General features: G+C 36.6%; 1 protein-coding gene across 9 annotated transcripts in view; it reads left to right on the forward strand.

The window, feature by feature from the left end:
- The first annotated feature begins 234 nt into the window (after positions 1 to 234).
- The window catches only part of LOC148852300 (PHD finger family protein), a 38,995-nt gene continuing 16,413 nt past the window's right edge, over positions 235 to 22,816 (forward strand). For 7 of the 9 annotated variants that reach the window (XR_016099713.1, XR_016099708.1, XR_016099711.1 and 4 more), the window contains exons 1-8: positions 273 to 1,922; positions 7,205 to 7,290; positions 8,484 to 8,864; positions 8,971 to 9,054; positions 9,173 to 9,598; positions 17,157 to 17,196; positions 22,435 to 22,585; positions 22,705 to 22,814. Coding sequence is in view for 2 of the 9 variants with exons in the window: in XM_088947047.1 (XP_088803173.1) it covers positions 524 to 1,922; positions 7,205 to 7,290; positions 8,484 to 8,864; positions 8,971 to 9,054; positions 9,173 to 9,598; positions 17,157 to 17,196; positions 22,435 to 22,585; positions 22,705 to 22,814 (2,677 nt within the window). In the remaining 7 variants the exon portion in view is untranslated. Of the gene's footprint in view, positions 1,923 to 7,204; positions 7,291 to 8,483; positions 8,865 to 8,970; positions 9,055 to 9,172; positions 9,599 to 17,156; positions 17,197 to 22,434; positions 22,586 to 22,704; positions 22,815 to 22,816 lie in introns of all 9 variants that reach the window. The other 2 variants (XM_088947047.1, XM_088947049.1) reach the window with 2 other exon arrangements.

The following is a 22,816-nucleotide window of genomic DNA, read 5'->3' on the forward strand; positions in this document are numbered from 1 at the left end:
ATCAATTCTTTCTGGCCACGTGGGTTATGATGACGTGGCTAATCGTGTTTATCCATGAAGTGTCCGGGTTATGTTTGGGTACTGTTTCGCCACGTCATAGGTATTGATTTGTAGAAAAGACACGTGTAACAGTTAAAAAGGTCAATGTCCATCTGTACACGACATTGCTATTAAAAAATTGTAATGAAAATAAATTTTTAATTATTTCGTGAAAACGAACCTCCCTTTCTGCCTGCAAAAAACGCGAGATCTTCTCTCTCCAAACCGAACACAGACAGGCGAGGATAACAAACAAAAACAAATTGACGCTTCGACGGATCCGAACGGAACCAAAAAAAGAATTTAACAGAAAACCCTAACCCTAGTTCGCGAATTTTCCCGCCACCGAATTCGCTTTCCCTCGCTATCTCGCTCTGTCTCTCCGTCTTTCTTTGCATGAGAGGGCCTGAACCAGGGCTAGGGTTAGGGTTAGGTTACTAGGGTTAGGGTTTGGAGGAATGGACTGTTTTGGCTCGTCGCGGCCATGACTGGAGGCCGATGCTCTCGGCGGAAGATGATGGGTAGGGGTGCGGAGGGAGGTTGTGGGACTCAACAGAAGCCTTGCCCCGTTTCTAGGGTTACCAACAACAAATTTCCCGCCAAACGACAACAGCAGCAACCGGCCGAGATTGATTTCTACGCGCAGGCTCGGAAGGCGCTCTCCGAGCGTTGCCCCTATGAGTCTGACGATGTTTCACTGTCAAGGGTTTCTACGCTTCCCGTTGGGTTGGCTGATTTCCTGTCGAAGTATTCTGATGGTAGGAAGAAGCATAAGAAATCTCATTCGGAGGCCGTAGCTAAGAAGGCTTCGGGGCACGGGGCAGTGTCACAGCCACAGGTTTCGAACATTTGGGTAGAGATGGAGGATTACTTCAGGCCTGTTATGTTGAATGATATCGACAATTTGTTCGCTTTGGGGACTCCTCTTGGTTACTCAGCTGCTGACTTGTCGCGTTTTTCTATTCCTAAAGTGCGGGAAGCTGTGGAAGGAAATGTAGATTCTTCTTCCACCGCTGGAACTGATGCCAATGCAGTTGAAGTTGAGCTGAAGCCGGCAATTGGTGCTAATGAGCTGGAGAACGCGAGGACAGTTGCTGAAGAGGCAGTTGTTCCAGAAGATACGGAGATGAAGGAGGAACCTGTTTCTGAGGAGGTGGGTGATAAGGAGCTAAAGGAGGAAGAGCAATACATGGAAATTGACAGTGGGGGAGCTGATATTTTGCCACAAGAAGAAATGACCCCTTCAGTGATGCCGTCCTCTTTTCCATTGTGGCCTGGTTTAGAGTGGCTTTTGGGATCCAGGAATAAGATTTTACTTACCTCGGAGCGGCCCTCCAAGAAGAGGAAGCTCCTAGGCGGAGATGCAGGCTTAGAGAGACTGGTCGTTGCACGACCTTCGGAAGGACAGGGTTCATTCGTCTGCCACGTATGTTGCCTGGGCGAAACTGGGGAACAGTCAAATCAGTTACTGGTCTGTGGTTCTTGTAATGCTTCAGTTCATCAGAAATGCTATGGTGTGCCAAATGTTCCGGACGTGTCATGGTTGTGTTCTTGGTGTAAGCAGCAGGCTGATGTGAAAACTGGGTTGCTAGGAAAAGGAATTGTTGGTAATGGCAACGGATTGTTTTCTAGGCCCTGTGTGCTTTGCCCAAAACAGGGTGGTGCTTTAAAACCATTGGACAAGGACGGTGTTGAAAGCAAAAGTGGTGGTGCTGTGAAGTTTGCACACTTGTTTTGTTGTCAATGGATGCCTGAGGTATATGTAGAAGACACAAAAATTATGGAGCCAATTATGAATGTGGAAAGTATAAAGGATACACGGAGAAAATTAGTTTGCAATTTATGCAAGGTGAAGTATGGCGTTTGCATTCGCTGTAGCCATGGTATGTATTATTGCTTTGAGTTGCTCCCTTCTTTTCTACCATGTTTGCAATTTTTTTTTTCTTTAACTGGTGCTTCAAAACAACAATTTGTACATTGTAGTCATTAAATGTGCACCTGTATTGTGACACTGAACTTCATGTATTGAATATTATCTGGTCCAAACTACATAGATGGTTAAACTCTGCTATGATAAGATGTTTGATTCTATCCTTTCCTCTTTTCTTTTGAACAGTTGATAATGGTGGGACCATATTATCTTTAAGGCAACACTAGTTTGGTATATTACCTCTTAATCCCAGATCTCTCATGAGGCAAGATCCCTAGATGGAAGTGTAAGCCTATTGCCAACCTAATCACTCTCTAGGTCATTCTTTTTAAGTCTCAACCATGGTAAACAAAATCATCTAGACTTTCAAGGAGGAGAGTTGCAAAAAATAAAGGATATGCTGCCAAGGCAAAGTTATAAGACATTGTGAATTGGTATGTTGATGGTTGCAATTTAATACTTGCTTCAAAATGAAAGGAATTTAACTATTAGAAAAAAATGAAAGGAATTTATTGTCTACTTTTTCCTAAAAGCATAAGAAACAATTGGTTGGGATCTAGACTTCTAAAGCACAACTACTGTTATTTTGATGTAACATAACTGTGGGTTCTCTTGAATTTGGATATGAATATTTGCACCTTGAAATTCAGATAGCCTGTGAGAAGACTCCATTAAACCACTGACATGGTCTTTGGGGGAGCATTCTCTAGTTATCAGTGTCACTCCCTAATTTGGGTTCTCTTACTAATGCTGACACATATGCAATGGGACCTAAATTTCCATGTTTTTAACACTTATACCATTTCTCTCTGCTTATCTTTTCTGTTCTCATATGTTTTTTTTTCCATGTCAGTATTCTGTTATAATATGCTTCTTTCTTGAGGCTGAAACCAAAATTTGACTTTATCCTTGAAGCTCGGAGGTTTTTAACCAAGTCATAAACACCTATGGTATACTTCAAAGAAAATAGAAAAACTGGTCTCTCAATTCATGTGTTTCTTCTTTGTTTAAAGAGTTTTGAAGCATTAATTACATTCTCTTATATTGTTTGTTCTCTTCTAAGGTGTGGCAATACCTGTTTTATTTGTTTGGAAGAGATTTGGAGGCACTGTCTGAATTTCCACACCTTTTTAGATCATCTCTGATGAGCTGTTCCACCCATGGGGAAAAGATATTCTGGCAATGTACAAGACAAACAGTGTTATGGGGGCTGTGGAGTGAAAGGAATGCCTGTATTTTTGGAGAGCAGTATAATCAAACAGAGGAAGTAAGAACTCACCATGATAAGAGTTGCTCACTGGGTTTTAATATGTGATAAGTTCAAATGAATTATCCTAAATGACATTTTAAGGGGCTGGCGAGCTGTGGCAGATTTCCAGTTCAGGAGGCAACTAAGAGTAGTGGATTGAATTGCCCCAGCTGTGGAGAAACTCATATTTAACTTTGATGGGTGCTGTTTGGTAAGCCCAGGATTTTAGGTGTGGGGGAGGTTAGTGACCATTGTGGCAACATTATCCTCAACTTTTCAGGTCCAATTAGACATGGTAATCCTTTGCAGGCTGAAACGTTGGCTTTAGTTCAAGGTGTGAAATTGATGAAATGCAAGAAATGAAAGATGTGGAAGTGAAGGGAGACTTCCAAACTATAATATATTGTATGAAAGCTCATGAAATAATCCCTAGTTTAGGACCCTGATGAGATAGGCACACTATCTAGGTGCCTCTTTGAACATTTCCTTCCCTAGAAGTGCAAACACGCTGACAGATTCTTTGGCAGGAGCAGGGGTGTTGAGTAGCAGCTAGTTTGGGGTTGTCCTGGGTGGGGGGTGTAATCTGTAACAGGCTGCTTATTGTTTTTTATTTGTATTTAATTTTTACTGTATTGAGACTCCAGTTTGGTAGTTGTACTTCATGGCCAGCTGCTTGCTTTTGTTAGCAGTTGGGTGCTTTTAATGAAATATTTGTTGCTTATACCTTATAAAAAAATTATTAGGGGCTGTCAATGACTGGCATAATCTTCCATCACTTGGAAGTGCTACAGCTGGTTGATGAGGGGCAACATTGTTCTATCTATGGACCTATAAGAATGGGATAAGGCAATTTAAATGGTGGTCAAGGAATATGCAGCTTACAATTCAGTGGTACAAAGATCAGGCAATAGTTTGGCTGATGCTCTGGCTAAACAAGGGAGTAGCAGGCAACAGATTTTTTGGGCTCATAAATAAAGAAAATTCCTTTGTGGGGAAGAGATAGTAGGGGCTTCACTCTCATGATATGTACAACACAATCTCGTGAAATACTTCATTGTCATGTTCAATTAATAAATTTCTGTTACTTGTAAAAGGAAGTGCTACAGCTGTAACATGGTCACCTCCAGTATGTAGTTATTGAAAAGGTGTGCGTAGGTGCATAGGCAAGGTGCATTTGAAGGCCTGCACCTCGTCTAGGCCCAGGCACAGCCCCATTAAAAAGGCACGTGCCTGGTGCGCCTGCACCTCAGCTTAGTGTCTGTATTAAATTTTGCGCTTTGTACTATTTTAAACATGGTGCACCCCCTCCATGGACCCCCTAACCAAGCCCCTGGAGGCAAGCACAGATAAGTCCATGCTAAGGTCTTAAATTTTTAATATGTACTTAAAGAATTGATTTTATAAACTAGTCCTAATTCCTTATCCTGTAAAAAATGTCCTGAAACTCCTTTTTTACCAATATTGTTCATTCATTCTTCCTAATGCAAGACAACCATTTTTTTATGTACACATTAAGATTTTAAGACCTTAACATGGATTTATTTGCACTTGCTTCAAGGAGGCGCAGTACAAAGTGGCTCATAAGAATTAATGTGACTGGGAAAGGAATAACGAGATTCAAAGTTTTCACGTGCTTGAATATGTTTTATATGTTATGTTTAATTTTATTTTTACATTTTCACTTTGCATATGCTTTATGTGTTATGTTTATGTATATTAGTTTGAGTGCATTTTATGTATTTGTTTTCCAATTTAAAAAATTCTGTGCCTCACTTCAGAAAGGCATACACCTTGCCTTGCACAGCTTGCACCTTGTGCCTCAGGCGCAAAGAACTACCTGTGTTTTTTTTTGCGCCTTGCACTTTTAAAAATTGCCAATATCAAACTAAAGCTAAACTTTGATGGGTGCAGTATGCAACCCAGGTATTGTTTTTAATAAAAAGTCAATTGGAGCTAAACCCAGGTATTTTACGCACTAGTGGAATATTCAATTGGAGCTGAACTATTATTTGACCAGTAGAATGTAATTTTATTAATGCAACTTGAAGTTTACAAGAAGATGGGTGTAGGATCCACCCCAACAGTACAAGACTTCACAAATTTGCCCAAAACAAATGTTGTCTCAAAGCCCCTTGTTTGGCTACAGTGTCTTCCATTCCATTTGTTGTTCTTCTAACCCCTTTAAAGTAAACATTTAGTTCCCTTATTAAGTTCTCAGTCTCCCCAAGTTTTTCCCTGAAATCCTAGGCGATGGGGTATTGCATCTTGTCCAAGAAATGACTATCTGAGAGTTACCTTCCACTTATAAATTGTGGAAATGAAATTGTTCAGCAAGTTTTAATCCCTGCAATAAACTAACCATTTCTGCTGTTAGTGCATCACCATGCTCCAGTTGTCCTGAATACAAAGCCACCACTTTTCCTTCAGAGTTCCTGAAGACTCCCCCTACCCCAGTCAATCCCATGTTGTCAATGAACCTTCCATAAAAATTAAGCTTTAGGAAGTTGGAGTGCCACTTCTTTCCAATTTCTCAAGATATTTCATTCAGAGAGATTTTGGAAAGCCTCCAAAATTACAGCTTCTCATTGTATAAGCTTTTTTAATCTAATGAATCATTTTTTGTGTTGCTGATAAAAAAACTTCCAGAGTTTTCACCCAGTGCGCAACCTTTATTTTAATCAAGTCAATAATTTACTCCTGCTTTTGTCATTGAAAATTCTTCCATTCCTTCCCAAATGGTCCAATTGGAGTTGAATTATCGAAACTTGGAATGCTAAGTTTGGAACTTGGAAATAATGGTGGGGAGGGGGGACTCCAAGGTAGTGGTGGAATGGCTTAGAAACAATACTGCTGGAATTTGGAAATATACATACATGTTAAAGGAAGGCAGATGGTTGTTGGCTGAGCTGAATGCCACTTTCCATTTGAATCTAAGATTTGCTAGCAGCATGGCTGATGCTTTAGCTAGATAATAGACCACCAGCAGTACTCTAACAAGGAAGTATTAATGTCTGTATGTAAAACGTAGCCCTGCTTGTTCACAGTAGCATGCTTGCAATCCATAGATCACATAACCAGACGGTATTTGGAGACTTATTCTTTCATGTCAAAATTTTCTGCAATGGTAGATAGAGTCTTGCATTTTGTCATGAAATGGGCTATAAGTGATGCTCATGTTAAAGGGTCTCCAACTGATCATACAGGTCATCAGCATCTGCTCCAAAAAGGTGGCATTGGACATGATAATTTGGTGCTATCTTTGCTGGAAAACATGTGTTTATTGAGTCTCCACTTTGCCAACTTTTACCGCTAATTCCAGCTTCCATGCTTGCTATGTCTGTTATTTTAATGAGTCTTTCATTCAAACCTGCTCCTTGACATCAATTTATGGTGTTTTTTCAGTGTCATATGCTCACTTTTGCAGGTTTCATATGCTCAGTTGCTCACATTTGTTTCCTCATGAATGTTTATTTTTTTCGTATGAATTAAAGAGACTTCATTAAGCCAAACAAAGGCCAAACCCAGATACACGCTATTTGAATTGCTAACTAAATAAAGAACAACCACCCAGCCCTTTAATAGCCAAATACAGTAGAACCCGTCCATTACAAAAGTTGGAAAATGAAGACGGAAGACCAATAAATTCGTTGAGGATGGAGATATGCACAAATTATATGACCAATCAACACCTGTTTCACATTTATAAAAATAATCAACACCTGATTCACATATCTTCTGCCCTCAAAATTCAAATGTATACAATATATTTTTAATTGTAACAATTGTGTTATTTTGAGGAAAGGTAAAATATATTTGTATTACTGAAATGGGAAGAAGCTCTGAAAGTATATTTGATGGAAACATTGTATTTGATATTGTACAATCCACTTTAGTGTATATGCTGGTGATGCAGAATAACTTGAAATGATGTTCTAGGGTGATGATGCTCCTGCTCATGATGGTTTTTTGTTTGAATAATTTTTCAGGAACTTGCAGAACTTCTTTTCATCCTATATGTGCAAGGGAGGCAAAACATAGGATGGAAATCTGGGGAAAGACTGGTTTTGAAAATGTAAGCTTGATTTTGCTTATTTTTCCTCCTTTTTTGGTGGTGAATAAAAATTTCATGAAGACTGGTTGCAGTGCAAATTTCATTTGCATTACTGTAGATGGATGAGAGTGCAAATAGACTGTGAATTCTGGTTTACTATTGCTTCAGAGTTGACTGTCTTATTTGTTTATGAGAAGTAAAATGATGTCGTTCCCAGTTCCCACCTTATGTTCCACAGAATGGAGGGAAGAGGAGATTATTTGTTTGAGAGTGGTAGGTAGCTATGTGATCTGCTCCCTACTTTGTACAAGTGAGAATTGAGGCAGGAGGAAGATGGTGCAAATTGTTATAAAATACTTTTTGTTCTTTATTTTTTTTGAGATTATAATTATAAAATAGACATTATTAAACTAAAATAATCATTTTGTGTTTATATACTGATTTATTTTTATTATTTTCTTATTTGTTCTTTATTTTTTTATTATAAAATAGACATTATAAAATACTTTTTATTATTAAACTAAAATATTAGGGTTTTATCAACACTAATATTGCTAAATGCTGTATTGAACCCTCAAAGACTTCAAAACCTAAACCAATAAGTAAGGAAGAACTTAAAATTTTGTCTGGTCAACACTTTTTCTTTTCTTCTTTCCTCATAACAAAAGTAAGGGTTTGGCCCCTATATTTTTTGAATTTTATTTTCCTTCTTCTTTTTCTTCTCATGAATATGTTGATTTTTATTACTTTAATATGAACTTTATACTTTTCTTATGAAAATTATGAATAATTATTTAGGAAATATGGTTATGGTACCTAGGGAACTACCCTAGAATATATGTTTTTTACATAAAAAAATCCATTGCCTAGGCACCTGCCTTGGTGACTAGGTGGCAAGGTGCCCCCCTGTTGCCTGGCATTGCCTTGGTGCCTTGAAAACTATGGTTCAGATTTGCATTGTAAACAAACAGAACTGAAAGGAAACTAGGAAAGAACTACAATGTCATGTGATAAATAATCACTTGGACAGACTCATGCAGGAAAATACCCCACTCACATATTCCTAAGAATACAGCAAAAACCACCTAAAACCACTGAAAAATAAAACTGTACAAACAGAATTAGCTACATTGTTTTTTGGCTGGGGCTTTGTCCTTGTATATTATAAATATTTATAATAAGCTATGTGATCTGATTGGCTAACATTGCTTCAGGTTGAACTGCGGGCCTTTTGTTCAAAGCACTCAGAGTTTCAGGAAGTTAGTGCAAATCAGCATTCAAGTAGCCTACTCTCTGTGAATGTTGGTTGTGATTCTTCTGCAGCCAACGAATTGCCTGTTACATTGCTGGAAGACAAACCACATAAGTTAAATCTGGGACCTAGGAACGGAGACAACAACATGGTTCATGTTAATAGAAAGGATGCTAATTTAGATAAATTGGATAATGTTATGACACCATTGGAACAAGATGCCAAACATACTTTAGAATGTGGTGATACACAACAATCTATTGGCGTTGTGCCACATGAGAGAAATAACAATGGGGAGATTAACCTACCTGATTCCTTAGATTTTGTACAGATTCTGAAGAAGGTATGGATGTGTATTTGTTTCAGCAATTGCTATTTCCTGTGCTATAGTTTGTAGGGACTAATTATCTTAGCCTTGCTTTCTATCTTCTCTCAATTTGAATGTGCAGTTAATTGATCGAGGGAAAGCTTTTCTGAGTGATGTAGCACTAGAAATTGGCATTTCATCTGATTCATTGGCTGCAGTGCTTGCGGTACTCAGAAAAGCGATAGAAGAATTTTATGTTTGCAATTGTTATCCATAAGTAGTAGTTACAGAAAGATTCTTAGCTGCTTTCCTTGTTTCTTATTGTGTGATTGAATTTCCTGTAGGGTGATCGCTCGTCATTTCTCCCTGACTTGAGATGCAGGATAACTAAGTGGCTTGGGAATCATGCTTATATGAGTGATTCTCAGAAAAATTTGAAAAGTGGGAGGAATTCCGCTATTTCATTGAAGGTCGGTGTAGCAGGTCCCGAAGGATCAAATGCTGTTGTGGTTGCCAGTCCTGATGTTCGTGATAATGTTCATGCTAAATCGGTGCCACCAAGAAGGAGAACAAAAAGCAACATAAAGATTTTGAAGGGTAGCAAAGTTGTGTGCCCATCTAAGGAAACATCTATGCACAAAAACGAGAATAGAGCAATGATAGTTAATCAACACACACTTGTTCTCACTGAAGATCAAAAAAATGGTTCCAGTAATGAGCCTCTTTCTCTTGATGGATATTGTTGTAAAGATGCAGGTGGCATTGAAACGGTAACCATATCTATTTCTGATATATAAATATTTAATTTCTTTTGTGGGTAGAAGAAAATGTTTTAGGTTTAACCGTGGTCTGAAGTTTTTGTTTACTTACCACTCAAGGAAAAGTTTTGGTCAAGCAATTCACCATGTGCAACTGAGGAAGATTTCTAAATTTTGCTTAGAAATCTGGAAAATCTTAGGAAATTATGAAAACATTAGAAATATTAGAAAACATGGATTTATTCAATAAACTTGATGTATTGTGAAAATGTCAAGGTTCAAAGTATTGGCATGTGTGTTACACAAAATTTGTGTATTACGTGATTCTAAGGGACAATAAACATGCTTCGAGATTGCATCAGACTTAAAAGATTTGAATCCATCTCTAGGAACGGTATTAGTGATTGAATATGGCCTTTTCCCTCAAACCTCAATATTTGGCGTTTTGATGGGTTCAAAAACCGATGGGTGATGCATTGCTATATTTTGCACCTTGTAAAAAAAATATAGTCACACTCAAAACTAAAAAAAAGATAAGAACTTACTATGCACAGGAAATAGAAGATTAAAAATCTTAAAATGGGCATTGAGGGGGCATTGGATTTAGTATTATTAAGGTAATTATCTTTAAAAACTAAATATAATTCTTATCCTAAATCTTTTCCTTTAAGATTCTTTAGAACTATCTTATTCTTGAATTATGTGGACATAATATTACATGAATTGATTATTATGGTGTTAATATGATTGGTATATTGTTTTATGATTATTACGTAGTTATGTACTCCTAAATTAATTATTTGTCTACAAATTTAAAAGATCTATATATTTTGAAAAACTGGTTAGTTTTGTTGATTCAAGCATCTATAACAAGCAACTCTAAATACCTTTTTCTTAAATTTGTCAAGAGTAGTAATTTGGGCAATATATGCATCTCATGATTATTTTCAATTAGTTTGGGCAACACTGGTGAAGATTTCCCAATGTTTTGTCATTATTTAGAGAATTTTGATAATAAACTGAAAAAATTTCTAATATATTCAATTCTTTTTAAATATTGGGAAAATAAAGATAAATATTTGGAAAATTTGATTCCAGTAAGTGTTTTTGATCAATACTCAAAAAAAGGTTCCATTAAATTGATTAAAGAGGCACAACAAGTAGTTGTGAAGGTTACAAATAGACACCAACTATTCAACTCCAAAAGTTACAACTGAGCCCGAAACATATATTTTTTATGTACCCCTTGTTTGGCTAAACCATTCGCCAATTAGTTTGAATCAACGTATCCCTGGAGAGCCTTTTGAACCTCCTAAGATCATTCCTTAAGTGCCATGAAACTCCTTCCCCTTTCTTTAACCAATCAACAACTATATTAGAATCACCTTCAATAATTATCCTTTCTAGACCCAATTCCTTTGCTTTCTCAAGCTCACAGACAAATGCTAAGAATTTTGTTGATGCAACATCATTTTGCCTAGCTGGGCCCAAGAAGAAAGCACATATATTACCTTCATCATCCCTGATGGCTCCTCCAATTCTAGCGGGGCATGGATTAGAGGTGTAAAATAGGCTGTGCCGGGTTGGCACAACATGGCCTGTTGGCCGCCCATGCTAAGTGTGGGTCGTGCCGCTGGCCCACGAGCTGTCTCGGGCTTTGCCACCCTCCCTTGGGATAACTTGGGGGTCAGCCATGTACGACTCACGGCCCAAGCCCTTGTGGGCCCATGCCGTGCTGTGTTATGGGATGGGTTGGCTAGTGGGTCGAGCCAAAGCTATTTATTTAACAAAATTGAAAAAATTGAAAAAATTGAAAAAATTGAAAAAAAATTTAAAATTTTAATTTTATATGAATTTTGATGTATACAATTGCTTATATATACAATAATTAAATAAATTAGTATAATAAAATTGAAAACAATTGTTTATTTTATCAATATATTATATACTATATTATTATATAATTATAATTTATATAATATATTATATATAAAAATATAAAATATATAAATACATTATATATTAGTATATATAAAATATATATAAATATTTTTGCCCATCTATTTTATCAAAGTTATGTGTAACTTTGTAGTTTTGCCCATCTATCTCCAAGGTCCAGGGCATAACTGGAAATTGGTTCAACTTCAATGCTTTTGATAAACACCCACTAGTTGTGCTTGGGGTCAAATTTTAGCAGCTGAGAAAAGCTGCTCCAACTCCTTGGTAGCACACCAGCGTCAGCCTTGTCAGGATAAACTCCCCAAGTCTATCCAATGGCTGATAACATTCTAAGCTAACACGAGTCTCTTAAGTGTCTAGTTTAAAGGGTAATGCACCTAACATGGACTTGTTTGTGTTTGCCTCGAGGGCGTAGCACAAAGGCGGCTCATAGAATCGGGAATGTAATATGTTTTACATTACATTAGCTACTTGAAGTAATGCAATTGAGCGAAAAAAGAGATTAGAGGTTTTACATGCTTGAAAATGTTTTATATATTTGGTTTTATTTTTAAATTCTCATTTGAATATGCTTTACATCTTATGTTTATGTATTTTAATTTTAGATAATAGGTTTTTTAAGGCATTTATTTTAAAATTCAAGTTTATATTTTTATTAATATTATGTTTAATATCTTTTGATTTTTTTTGAAATTTTTTGGCATTTGTTTTTAATTTTTTTGATATTTTAGCATTTTTTAAAATTTTTGCGCCTTGCTTCAAGAAGGCGCGCGCCTCGCCTTGCGCCTTGCATATCAGGCGCAAATTGACCTCTGCACCTTTTTTGTGTCTTGTGCTTTTAAAACATTGACATTAACATGAAACAACAATGTACTTTATTCATTTACAAATAACTGCTTATGTACATCAATCTTATTGGAGCTAAGGGCATACACTGTCTAACACTTAAGGTTTCTAACAAAGTCCAACTTCTAATTTAACTCAGAAGGAGAGGAAGAGGAGCAAATGAACTTAGGCACTGGTCCAAAACCTGATCTTAAGATTCAAAATTAAGTCATGCCTGATGTGATTGATGAAGGCAGGACCGTGGATGGCTTTCCAAGGAGTAGCCAAGGTAGCGCTCTGGATACAAGCATCATCATCCATTGTTTGACAGTCCATGCACACTTGCTATCACTTTATGCCAAAGTCTATCGCTTTCCCTCGAGAACCTCCATAACCACATATTCAATAAAGCCCAATATTTCATTCTAATGTTCCCAATCCCCAAGCCCCTTTTTGCTGTAAACTTTGACACCTTCTCCCATCTAAGCGGGTGATCTTTCATTCTAATGTTCCTTGAGTGAAGTTTTGAACTTGATCTTATTGTTTGCATTTTAGTTTGCTAGACTGCAAGCTTCTTGTTGTACATTTCCTTCGGGACTTTTGCAAGTGCAAGAGAAGATACTTTAAAAGTTCTGTCAGGGCTTGATAGAGAAAATATCCTAGTTAGATGAGGATCTTTTACTAGTTAAGTCAAAAAGATAAAAAGGTTTAGGAATCCCTTTATTATCAGAATGGCTTTGAAGATTTCATTGTTTTGGTGATAAATAGCATTGTAGCTTTCAATTTTATAGTGCTTACTTCATTTTGAGGTGAAGGGAGAATTTTCTATTGTGTTGGTGAGTGGTAATAGATAATTTGGTAGCTGATTTCCTTCTGTGATTGTTTGTGGGTTGGATATTATCTTTATATATGAAGTCATGACCAAAGCGTATTTTGGGTGGGTGGGTAGGTATCGATTTTCCCTCTCATGGATAGGACTTCTTCCCATGTAATGAACTAATGTTCAAATTGTGGTTCTATGGTGGTCAAAGTTGTGGCTGATTTGTATGAGCTTCAAAATGATGAAATTGTTTGGAACTCATGATTGAAAAAAACCCGGAATGATCAAGAACTTGAACCCATGGTTGAGTTAATAAAATAAGTGCAAAGGGAGGACCATTTTCTGGTTCAAGTGCATTGGAGAGTTTGACCATATCTTTCAAAAAGACTTTTGCAGTCTGCTGGTTCTCCTCCAGGCTTTCAAAACTTTTGAAACAGAAATGCCATGGAATTGCGTCTCAGAGATATCTCTATGTGCATCTCTCTTAGCTATTCCACATTCCATGACTTCTCCTTTGAAGTCCTTAATACCATCACCAGAAAATATCTCCAACTTTGTTCTCCCTTTATCTTGGTAATAGAGCTTGGTGGTGATGCTTTATATCGTCTCAGAGATATCTCTATGTGCATCTCTCTTAGCTATTCCACATTCCATGACTTCTCCTTTGAAGTCCTTAATACCATCACCAAAAAATATCTCCAACTTTGTTCTCCCTTTATCTTGGTAATAGAGGTTGGTGGTGGTGCTTTATATCCTTTGGTGTTTAATCAATGATTTAAAAGGTGCGCCTAGGCGCTCAACCGAGGCGCATCAAAATGCGCACGCTTGGTGCGCCTGGTGCGCCTTGTGCCTTAGCCTAGGCATGCACCTTTTGAAAATTTGCCGCTTCGGGAATCCTCTATTTGGTAATGTTGTCCATTCATTCATCTTAATAAAATATCTTCTTAAAAGCAACTAATACTATAAAATTATAATTTCTTGTGTGAAATCTAAGAATTTAAGGCCCTAACATGGACTTGTTTGGGCTTGCCTCGAGGGGCATGGCACAAAGGCGGCTTGTAGAATTAGGAATGTAATATGTCACATTAGCTACTTGATGCAATTGAGAAAAAAAGAGATTATGGGTTTTTATATTCTTGAAAATGTTTTATATGTTTGATTTCATTTTTAAATTCTTATTTGAATTTTCTTTACATATTATATTATGTATTTTAATTTTAGATAATAGGTTTTTTAAAACATTTATTTTAAAACTTAAGTTTATATTTTTATTAATATTATGTTTTATAATTTTTTTTTGATTTTTTTGCATTCTTTTTGAATTTTTTGCAACTTTTTTGAATTTTGAATTTTTTTTTTTAATTGTGCACCTTGCCTCAAAAAGGCGCACACCTCGCCTTGTGCCTTGCGCCTCAGGCGTAAAATGGCCCTTGCCCCTTTTTTGCGCCTTGCGCTTTTAAAACACTGTGTTTAATCTCGGTTTGCAATGTATTGTGTTCTGTTCTGTTTTAGTGTGGTATTATTGGTCTTAGACTATCCCATTTTTCTCAATAATTACTCGATTTTCATCTCTTATCAAAAAGAAAAAAAAGAAAGATTTTAGTATTACTGCAAGAAAATTAAAAAAAATCAATATTATAGACAAAAATGGTGATTTGTGGCCATAACTTGCTGGATTCATGTTTCAATGATGTGATGTTGAGCTTGTTGGATTGGTAATTGAATTAACTTTATGATTACATCAAAATCAAGCCAAACTCTGCAAGTTTTAGAGATCTACTTGGTCCTCAAGTAGAAGGATGGATTTTCATGTGTACAATGGTTGTACATGTGTGCTTTTGTTGTAACAATGGTACTTGATAATCATGGTGGGGGGATTCATGTTGATTTAATAACTATCACAATGTTGTTGATTTAAACTACATAGTGAGTTGATGTAACAATTGTAAAGAGCAATCTTTCCCATTTTCCTTTATCTGTGGCAGTTGCTGAGAAATTGGAAAGAATCCAAAGGTATTTCCTTTGGAGAGGGTGGCAGGCTAGGGATAAAGTAGGTCTGGTACAATGGGACCAATTCTGTCTACCTGAATTTGCTGGTGGTCTAGGGATTAAGAAATTGAAGGAGATGAACAGTTCCCTGATTGCAAATCGGTTCTGGAGGTTTAGTACCCAACCAAATATGCTTTGGAGACAGTTAATTTGGGAGAAGTTCTAGTGATAGAAATTTTAATTGGGATTCAAGAGCAGAGATGGGTCCTTATGGCTGTTCAATTTGGAGAGCATTGATAAACTTCATAGCAAATTCCTCCCAGGTGTAAAATTGAGCTCGTGGACAGGATCAGCTTTTGGAGGGATGTTTGGTGTGGGGAGAGAGCTTTGTTGGAGTGCTTCCCTTTACTCTTTATTTTGGCAGAGAATGAAGATTTTAGTAAATTCCAGAGGGAACATGCTTTCTGCAACCATCTCTAAGAAGAAACTTAAGTGATTGAGAAATAGAGGATCTCACAGCATTGCTCAGCTTGCTAAGTGGAACAGCCTCAATACCAAAACCAGGAGGATTAAAGACAGTGGACTTGGCAAAAATCTGGAGTCTTCCCAGAGAAATCTTGCTATTACTAGCTAATTGGTAATCAGAACCACAATTTCCCTCACAAAAAGGTTATGGTTACCTCAGATCCCTTCAGAGGCAGCTTTCTTAGTGTAGTGGTCTATGGTCCTGGACAGGTGCTTGACTAGAGACAATCTTATAAGACGGGGTATTAGCTTCCAATCTGAATCTTGTGTCATGTGCAATTTGCACTCTCTTAAGAGATATCTACTCTCATTTCTGTAGACTGATAAACCTGAGCTGGTGTATGCCTGAGAAGATGAGAGACTTCTTGAGATCCTGGAAGGCTGAGTAAAAAGGAAAAATCCTTTGGAACCACCCCAGCTGTAGTCTCCTGGTGCATTTGGAGGGAGAGAAGTCGAAGGAAATGCTTTGACTTTGGTAATAACCAGCAGAAAATTACAAGTCGTTGATTTATAGTGGCTCACTAACTATACATGCATATACTAGTAGATCCATATACCTTTTGATGAAATTAATGAAGTGCTTTGCCTTTTTGTCAAAAAATTGAACTACATAGTGAACTAATTAATGGCCTGTATGTTTATATTTTCTGGTTCATTTAATATTTTGTATTAATTTATTGCATTGCACTTGTTAAATGGAAGCCTACGCTTTCTTTTTTTTAGTTCTAGTTTTTCAGAGAAACAAAAATGAAAATACATATTTTAAAGATGCCATTCTAAGAGTTAAAGCTAATAAAATAATAAGAGAAAAGGAATACAGAAGACTCTATTAATTTCTTTCTTTCATCTTCCTTGTTTTTCCTGTGTTGATAACAGGCTTGGGATTTCCTTATTATCCTTCAGTTGCTATATATCATCATCCCAAAGAACCTTGTTCTATGCAACATAATACCCACCCATGCACTCTGTGCTGATCTGGAAGCCAAAACCAACTCCATAACGTTTGCTCCTCCAATGGACTCAAGAACCACAGGTACTCGTCATCCCAACCCATCATACCCTTCATTGTTGAGTTTTCTGGCACTACAGTGAGTACAGAATCTCCAATGACCCTTTTCACATCCTCCCCAACTTTACTCCCCAGTCCCCACCAGCTCTTCCAATCCTTTCTGAACCGAGTTCCTCATTGTCTTGTTTCCAGTAACCCCAACAAGAGCTTTCACATCCCACCTGCCGATGAATTTCTGTTATTTTGTTGCTTTTGTGGATTCATTTCAAAACAATTAATGTTCAGGCTTTGATTATGTTGTTGCTGTTGTCATTTTATGTCAATTGAAAGTGATTGTTAATACATTTGTCCTCTTTAGTTCATTCTTGAGGTGTAAATTTTTGCTACATTTGGTACAAGTTCACTTGTAATTGCAGATTTTAACTGATTCTTTGGGTAATCAGGTGTTGGGTTCTTCTGTAGGACAGCCAACTAAATCTAAAGGTAACATTTGCCTTTTGCCAATCTTTTATGCTCTGTGTGCTTCTTTGTTATTAAAAGTGTTAACATGGTGCTTAGTTTCGACACTTGCAATGTTGATACTTGTTTGGCATTTTGTTGTAGTCGAATTGGTTTTTATCTTGGCAAAAGTATACATGTTTACCTGTTTTGTACTGGTGAACACCTTCATCGACATGGGGCTGTCTTTTGCACGCTTGCCTTTTTCTTTTTTGGTGTTTGTTGGTACCTGCAGGGTCTTCTTTGTAGGCCTGTCAATGATACCTGAAAATCTGAGGCCCGATTCGATTGTCTCAGATTTGGATGTTGCATTTATGTAATTGGATCGGATTTGGATTTTGTAATCTACATCCGATTAATAATCGGATTGGATTTGGATTTGACTCCATCCGATCCGACTAAAATCTGAATCTGATTATAATATAATGTTTATTGATTTTAATGTATAAATTGTATATAGTTATATTTAAAATATAAAAAGTGTATTTTTGTATATTATATAAAAATCTGAATTCGAATATGAGGTCTTTAAAAAATTAAATCGGATTCAGATAAAATCTGAATCCGACCTGTGTCCGTTATGATCTGAATTCGAATATGAGGCCTTTAAATCCATTCCGAACCTGACCCGATGACAGCCCTACTTTTTTGTATGCAAATCTTCTTATTCGAGGGTGGTCTTCATTTCTGCTGATCAAAACAAGATTAATATTTTATGAGCAAAAGTTGACTTGCATAACAAAGGTATTCTTTTTTCTAAAATTGGACAGTGCTGGATATTACTGTAAGCATACTTTAGATATACTGTTTGAACCATCATCCAACAACAATTCCATTTTGGCTTAACCCCAAACCAGCTACTAGTTTGTCAAAAACTGTTGACTTGGTAAGAGACCCATCACTCTGGAAGCTGGAACTGTAAATCTGCTTGACCCAGAACAACAGGTCACTGATTATAAATTACATTATATATATATATTTCAGGTTTAAATTATTTTAATAATAGCTATATCTTCTCACTGTATCTGCTTATGTATGTATGTGGTGCATCCATGACTCTATGTATTAATTAAAGTATTATTTTCTGCAATAATTTATATATAATTATATTTATGAACATATAATTAGGGAAGAGCTGTGAACACATTTGGACGCCATAATTTTGTGCTTATTGGTTGGAGTGGGGTTTTCTTTTTGGGTAACGTTTTGCAACCTATGTGTTGCAAGGAGCTGAAGACGCCTTAGCTCAGTAATTTTACCAAAAATGCCTTTTTTGGCCTCAAATCTTATTAATTATATATTATGGGTTCTTCCACCCGGAGGGAGAAACAGGTCAGTCTCCAGGTCAATGTTTAAAACACTTCTCTAACTACATTCTTTCAAAGAATTTCCTTTAGCAGAAATTCATTTATGTTCAAAATATCCTTAAAAGATAATTTGCACTCCAAAGAAATGTAGACTTGACTGTAGATGACAATGATAAGAGAATTGGTTTCTGTAGTAGTTGTTGTGCCCTTGAATTATCTGTTTGATTATGAAGTGGTCCCAATATTTAAAAGATGCCTTTAATTATAATTACGAAAATGGTTCTTCTTTAGTTTGTTGTTGCCATTGAATTTTTTAGATATCATCTTTCTCCCCTGCCTCTTGCAGAAAGTTCCTCTACATATTCTTTCAAAGTAATTATTTGGAGCATTAGAAGAATGTTTCTATATTTCACATGTACTTCTGGCTTCTGTTTTTTTTTTCTTTTATGTTTATATATAAAAATCAATTGGAATAATCAACACTTAAAAAAAATCAATTGGAATAATCAACACTTAAAAAGTTTGACCAGGGACGTTTATTTTCTATATGATGAGCCCATTTATTGTGCCATGAGTAGGGGTGGCCTGTTCTCTATTTTGTACATTCAAGGGGCTTGTAATTACCATGTATTTTCCTTTATAATATAAGTATACCTTCTATTTTCCGATTACAAAAAGAATAAAACTTATCAAAGTTTGATTGGAACCTTGTACTGTTTGTATTCCAGGAAGGTTTTATTTCAAGTGTTACAAAAGTGGAACATTTTGGTGGAAATAGTTCTCTGTGGAAGTTTAAAACAATGGCTCCTATGGCATGAAATTTATGCCTTGCTGCTTACCAAAGATCTAGAGCCCCACTGTCCCAGCTCATCTCAGCGGAGGGATGACTCCCAATTTTGGTTTTCAATCTTTAGAAGAAACATTAGAGATAGGGCATTAGGCATGCACCATTTTATTGGTACAATTGGAAGAAAAAAAATTGTACTACAGATGTGGATGAAAGCAGGGTCTTGCAAATTGATCCAAGGTCCCACCTCCTTTCTTCCCATTTTTCTTCTATTTGCTTGTTTTACATATTCTTGAAGCATGGGAGGACATCAGAGATTGATCCTCTTTGAGTTGTTGGTTTGTCATGCCCCCCTAGAATGGAAGTCTACATATTCTATATTTTAATCTATATTATATATGTAAGGAATTTAAGCAAAAATAAGACATGTATATGATTTACATGTGGTGCATAAATTTCTTATGGACCTTTATTTCATTCCAGAAAAAAAAACTAACTGTACAAAAAATCCCCTGTACAATGGGAATCTGTACAGAGGGTATACATTCATAAGCACATTACTTGAGTTATCACTTTGGTGCCTTAGTGAACTGTAGCCTATGGGTCTATGACATAGGCTTGCATGAGGTGTTGTATCAACTTTGGAAGTAGCAAAACAAAAGAGGAAAGGGGAAGAGTAAAACAAAAGTTCTCTCAAATAAGTTTGGTTAGACTTTTTCAGATGGATATTTTGGCATAAATTATATCTTAATGTTGGCCATAGACTTTAGTGTACCTTCTATGCAACGAGTTAGCACTCTATTATAAAATAATAGTTTTTTGATTAGCAACTAGGTGATTTTATTGATAAATGAAAATGATTCTGTACATGTATAAATGTGCCAAGCACACCCCTGTTGTGAATGTTCTTGCCCCCCACGTACGATCATATAACAAACTGATTAGTTTTTTTTTGCATTACATTCTCTTCACATGGAGGGATTGGACTCCAATATAAAGCATTCCTTCTTGCTCCTTGCCTAGCCAAGGCATTGGATATACTGTTGTCTGACCTTGGCACCAAGCTAAGTTTGAGTTTTAATGTTCTAAGTCTCTTGCCATTTGTTTAATCCTCCTAGCAGTATTTCTATGATCCAATGGATGACCAGCGGTATTTCTGAACGCTCTCTTTCAAGAGGTACCTTGGTTTCAACTTACTTACCAGGACTCTATTCATCAGAGCTTAGTTTGATGAAGTTGTGGTCTAGACTAGATATGGCCACTGAGTGGATGCTGTTCTCCTTTAGGATGAAGAAGAAGCCACTACTAGCCAGTTCCTAAGAAAAACATCACTTGTTTCACAACTTGCCCCTTAGAAACCAGCATGGTCTCTTCTGAAGATTTCACATGTATTAATCTTTTTTGTGCATGGCTTCCCAATAAAAAGCCCTATGTTGAGAGGGGACTGGTCCTTGTCAAATTTCCTAATCAGGACTGGTCCTTGTCATTCTGATTATCATGAATAAATTATCAATCGTTTATCAAAAAAAAGGGAAGCAGTAGGCAAAAGAGATGCTGATAATCATTTAAAGAAAGAAGCACATGAGAATTGTTCCTGGAGTAAAGGACCAAATCCTGGTGTCAGAAGTGGATGTATTGAAACAAGTCCTTTGTTAATCCCTTATTAGCCCCAAGTCCTTTGATAAGCCCTGGTTAGAAAATGACAGACTTAGAAACAAGGTTGTTTTTTGACCAAACAGATAAGATATTTGGAAATTTGTCCTTAAGACTCCAATCTGCATTTGGCAATATTTCAAAAGCATATGAATTGACATAAATGTAAATTTGGTCAAAAGTATGGATGCAAACATGGTTTGTTTTGTATTGATAAATTTTGTATTGTGTTTAGTTGTAATGTGTACAGACACAACTTTCAAGACTTGATCCTTCCTATTTTACATCAATCAAATATGAGTGCAAAGTTTGCTGGCATTTTTTGGAAGTAAACTGTACTCCCATTTTGAATGCAATAATGCCAGAAAAATACAAATTTATTTTCATGTTCAGTACAGAGGTGTAAATACGCATTGGTTCTGTATTTGCGTTCTTATCAAAAGCAGCCCAAGTGGCTGTTCCCCCACCAAAGGCCTTTGTAGAATCTGCCTCTATCACCCGAGGAAGCATTAATATGGATATGGTTAAGGAAGGATGGGAAACCGGAAAGACATTTTTCCAAGGTGAAGAGAGGGTGGCCCAAGCATGCAAACCATTGTCCATCGAACTGTGAATTCTTTTAATCACAACATGCCACAATTTGCTTGTTTCCTTAAGAAATTTGCACCACTCATGGTGTTTTGGGGGCGCCTTACCTGGACGTGTGCCTCCAGGCATATGCCTCCCATGCCTTTTAAAACATTGCTCCTCATGTCACTGAGAGTTGTAAACCAATATTAGCACTTTTGCAGGTTTGAATATTTATAGTAAGATTCCTTCTGTGTTAAAGATTTTCATACTTAATAATTTATTATTGTGCTGATCCATATATGGTAGAACCTCTTTATTTTATTTTTTGATAACAACTACCTCTTTATTTTACGACAAGAACTTTAGTCATGTTAGGGTATCATGTTTGTTGTTATGTGTTTCACATATTTTTGCTGTGACACTTAAAAACACATGGTTGTGCATGTGACATTGATAGATATGCATATACACTTTTTAAAAAGGCTTATCTATCTTTAAATACATATGTTTTGGTAGTTATGTGATATCTGGTTACCTAGGGAGTTTTTATGGTACAAGCTGTATCCAGATGGGTGCATCTGTACAAAGTATAATATTAGTCATGTAAGCCGAAATAGATATTTTGGTATTCCAGTAGCAGCCAGGGGCCAGTATGGTATTGTTGTGTACGAGTACAAGATGTCTCTATGAATACATATTATAGCTTTGCTAGTTTGCTTTTTCTTCTAATCAACTTTTGTTCGTCCAATGTCAGTGAGTTTATACTAATCAACATTCATGTCCTGGTCATGTCCTGGTTCACTTTTGAGTGTTTTTTTGTTGATGTTTATTTTTTATTTTGGGTTCTCTATCGAATGTGCCCCTGGTTAGTATCCCTTCTCACGCTAATTACTCATTTTTCAACAGTGGATTCTGCTGAACCTGCTAAAAGCAACATATTGGAGAATGGTGAATTAGGATACTATGATACTTCTATTGAGGATGTTCCAGTCACTTCTAGTGGGGAGCGATCAAGTTGTGTTGTTGATGCAGCAGTGCCTATTATGAATGGCCACATGTAAACTTTACAACATAGATTTATTTTGTTACTCATCGGATGCCTATTCTTTTGGTTGAGATAATTCTTGAATTTTCAGTGATAGATAACAATTCTTCTGAATCTCCATGTTAATGCAGAAGTGGAGAAGATGCTTCAAGTTGTTATACTCACCCGTTTATCAGCAAAAGGTTGATACAAATGCAAACTATGTTTTTCAAGCAGAACAACTCAGTTCCTGAATGTGATGGT

Source organism: Nelumbo lutea, chromosome 5 (genome assembly GCF_056320005.1).
Source record: "Nelumbo lutea isolate HS-2025 chromosome 5, American lotus-T2T, whole genome shotgun sequence".
Classification (NCBI taxonomy): Eukaryota; Viridiplantae; Streptophyta; class Magnoliopsida; order Proteales; family Nelumbonaceae; genus Nelumbo; species Nelumbo lutea.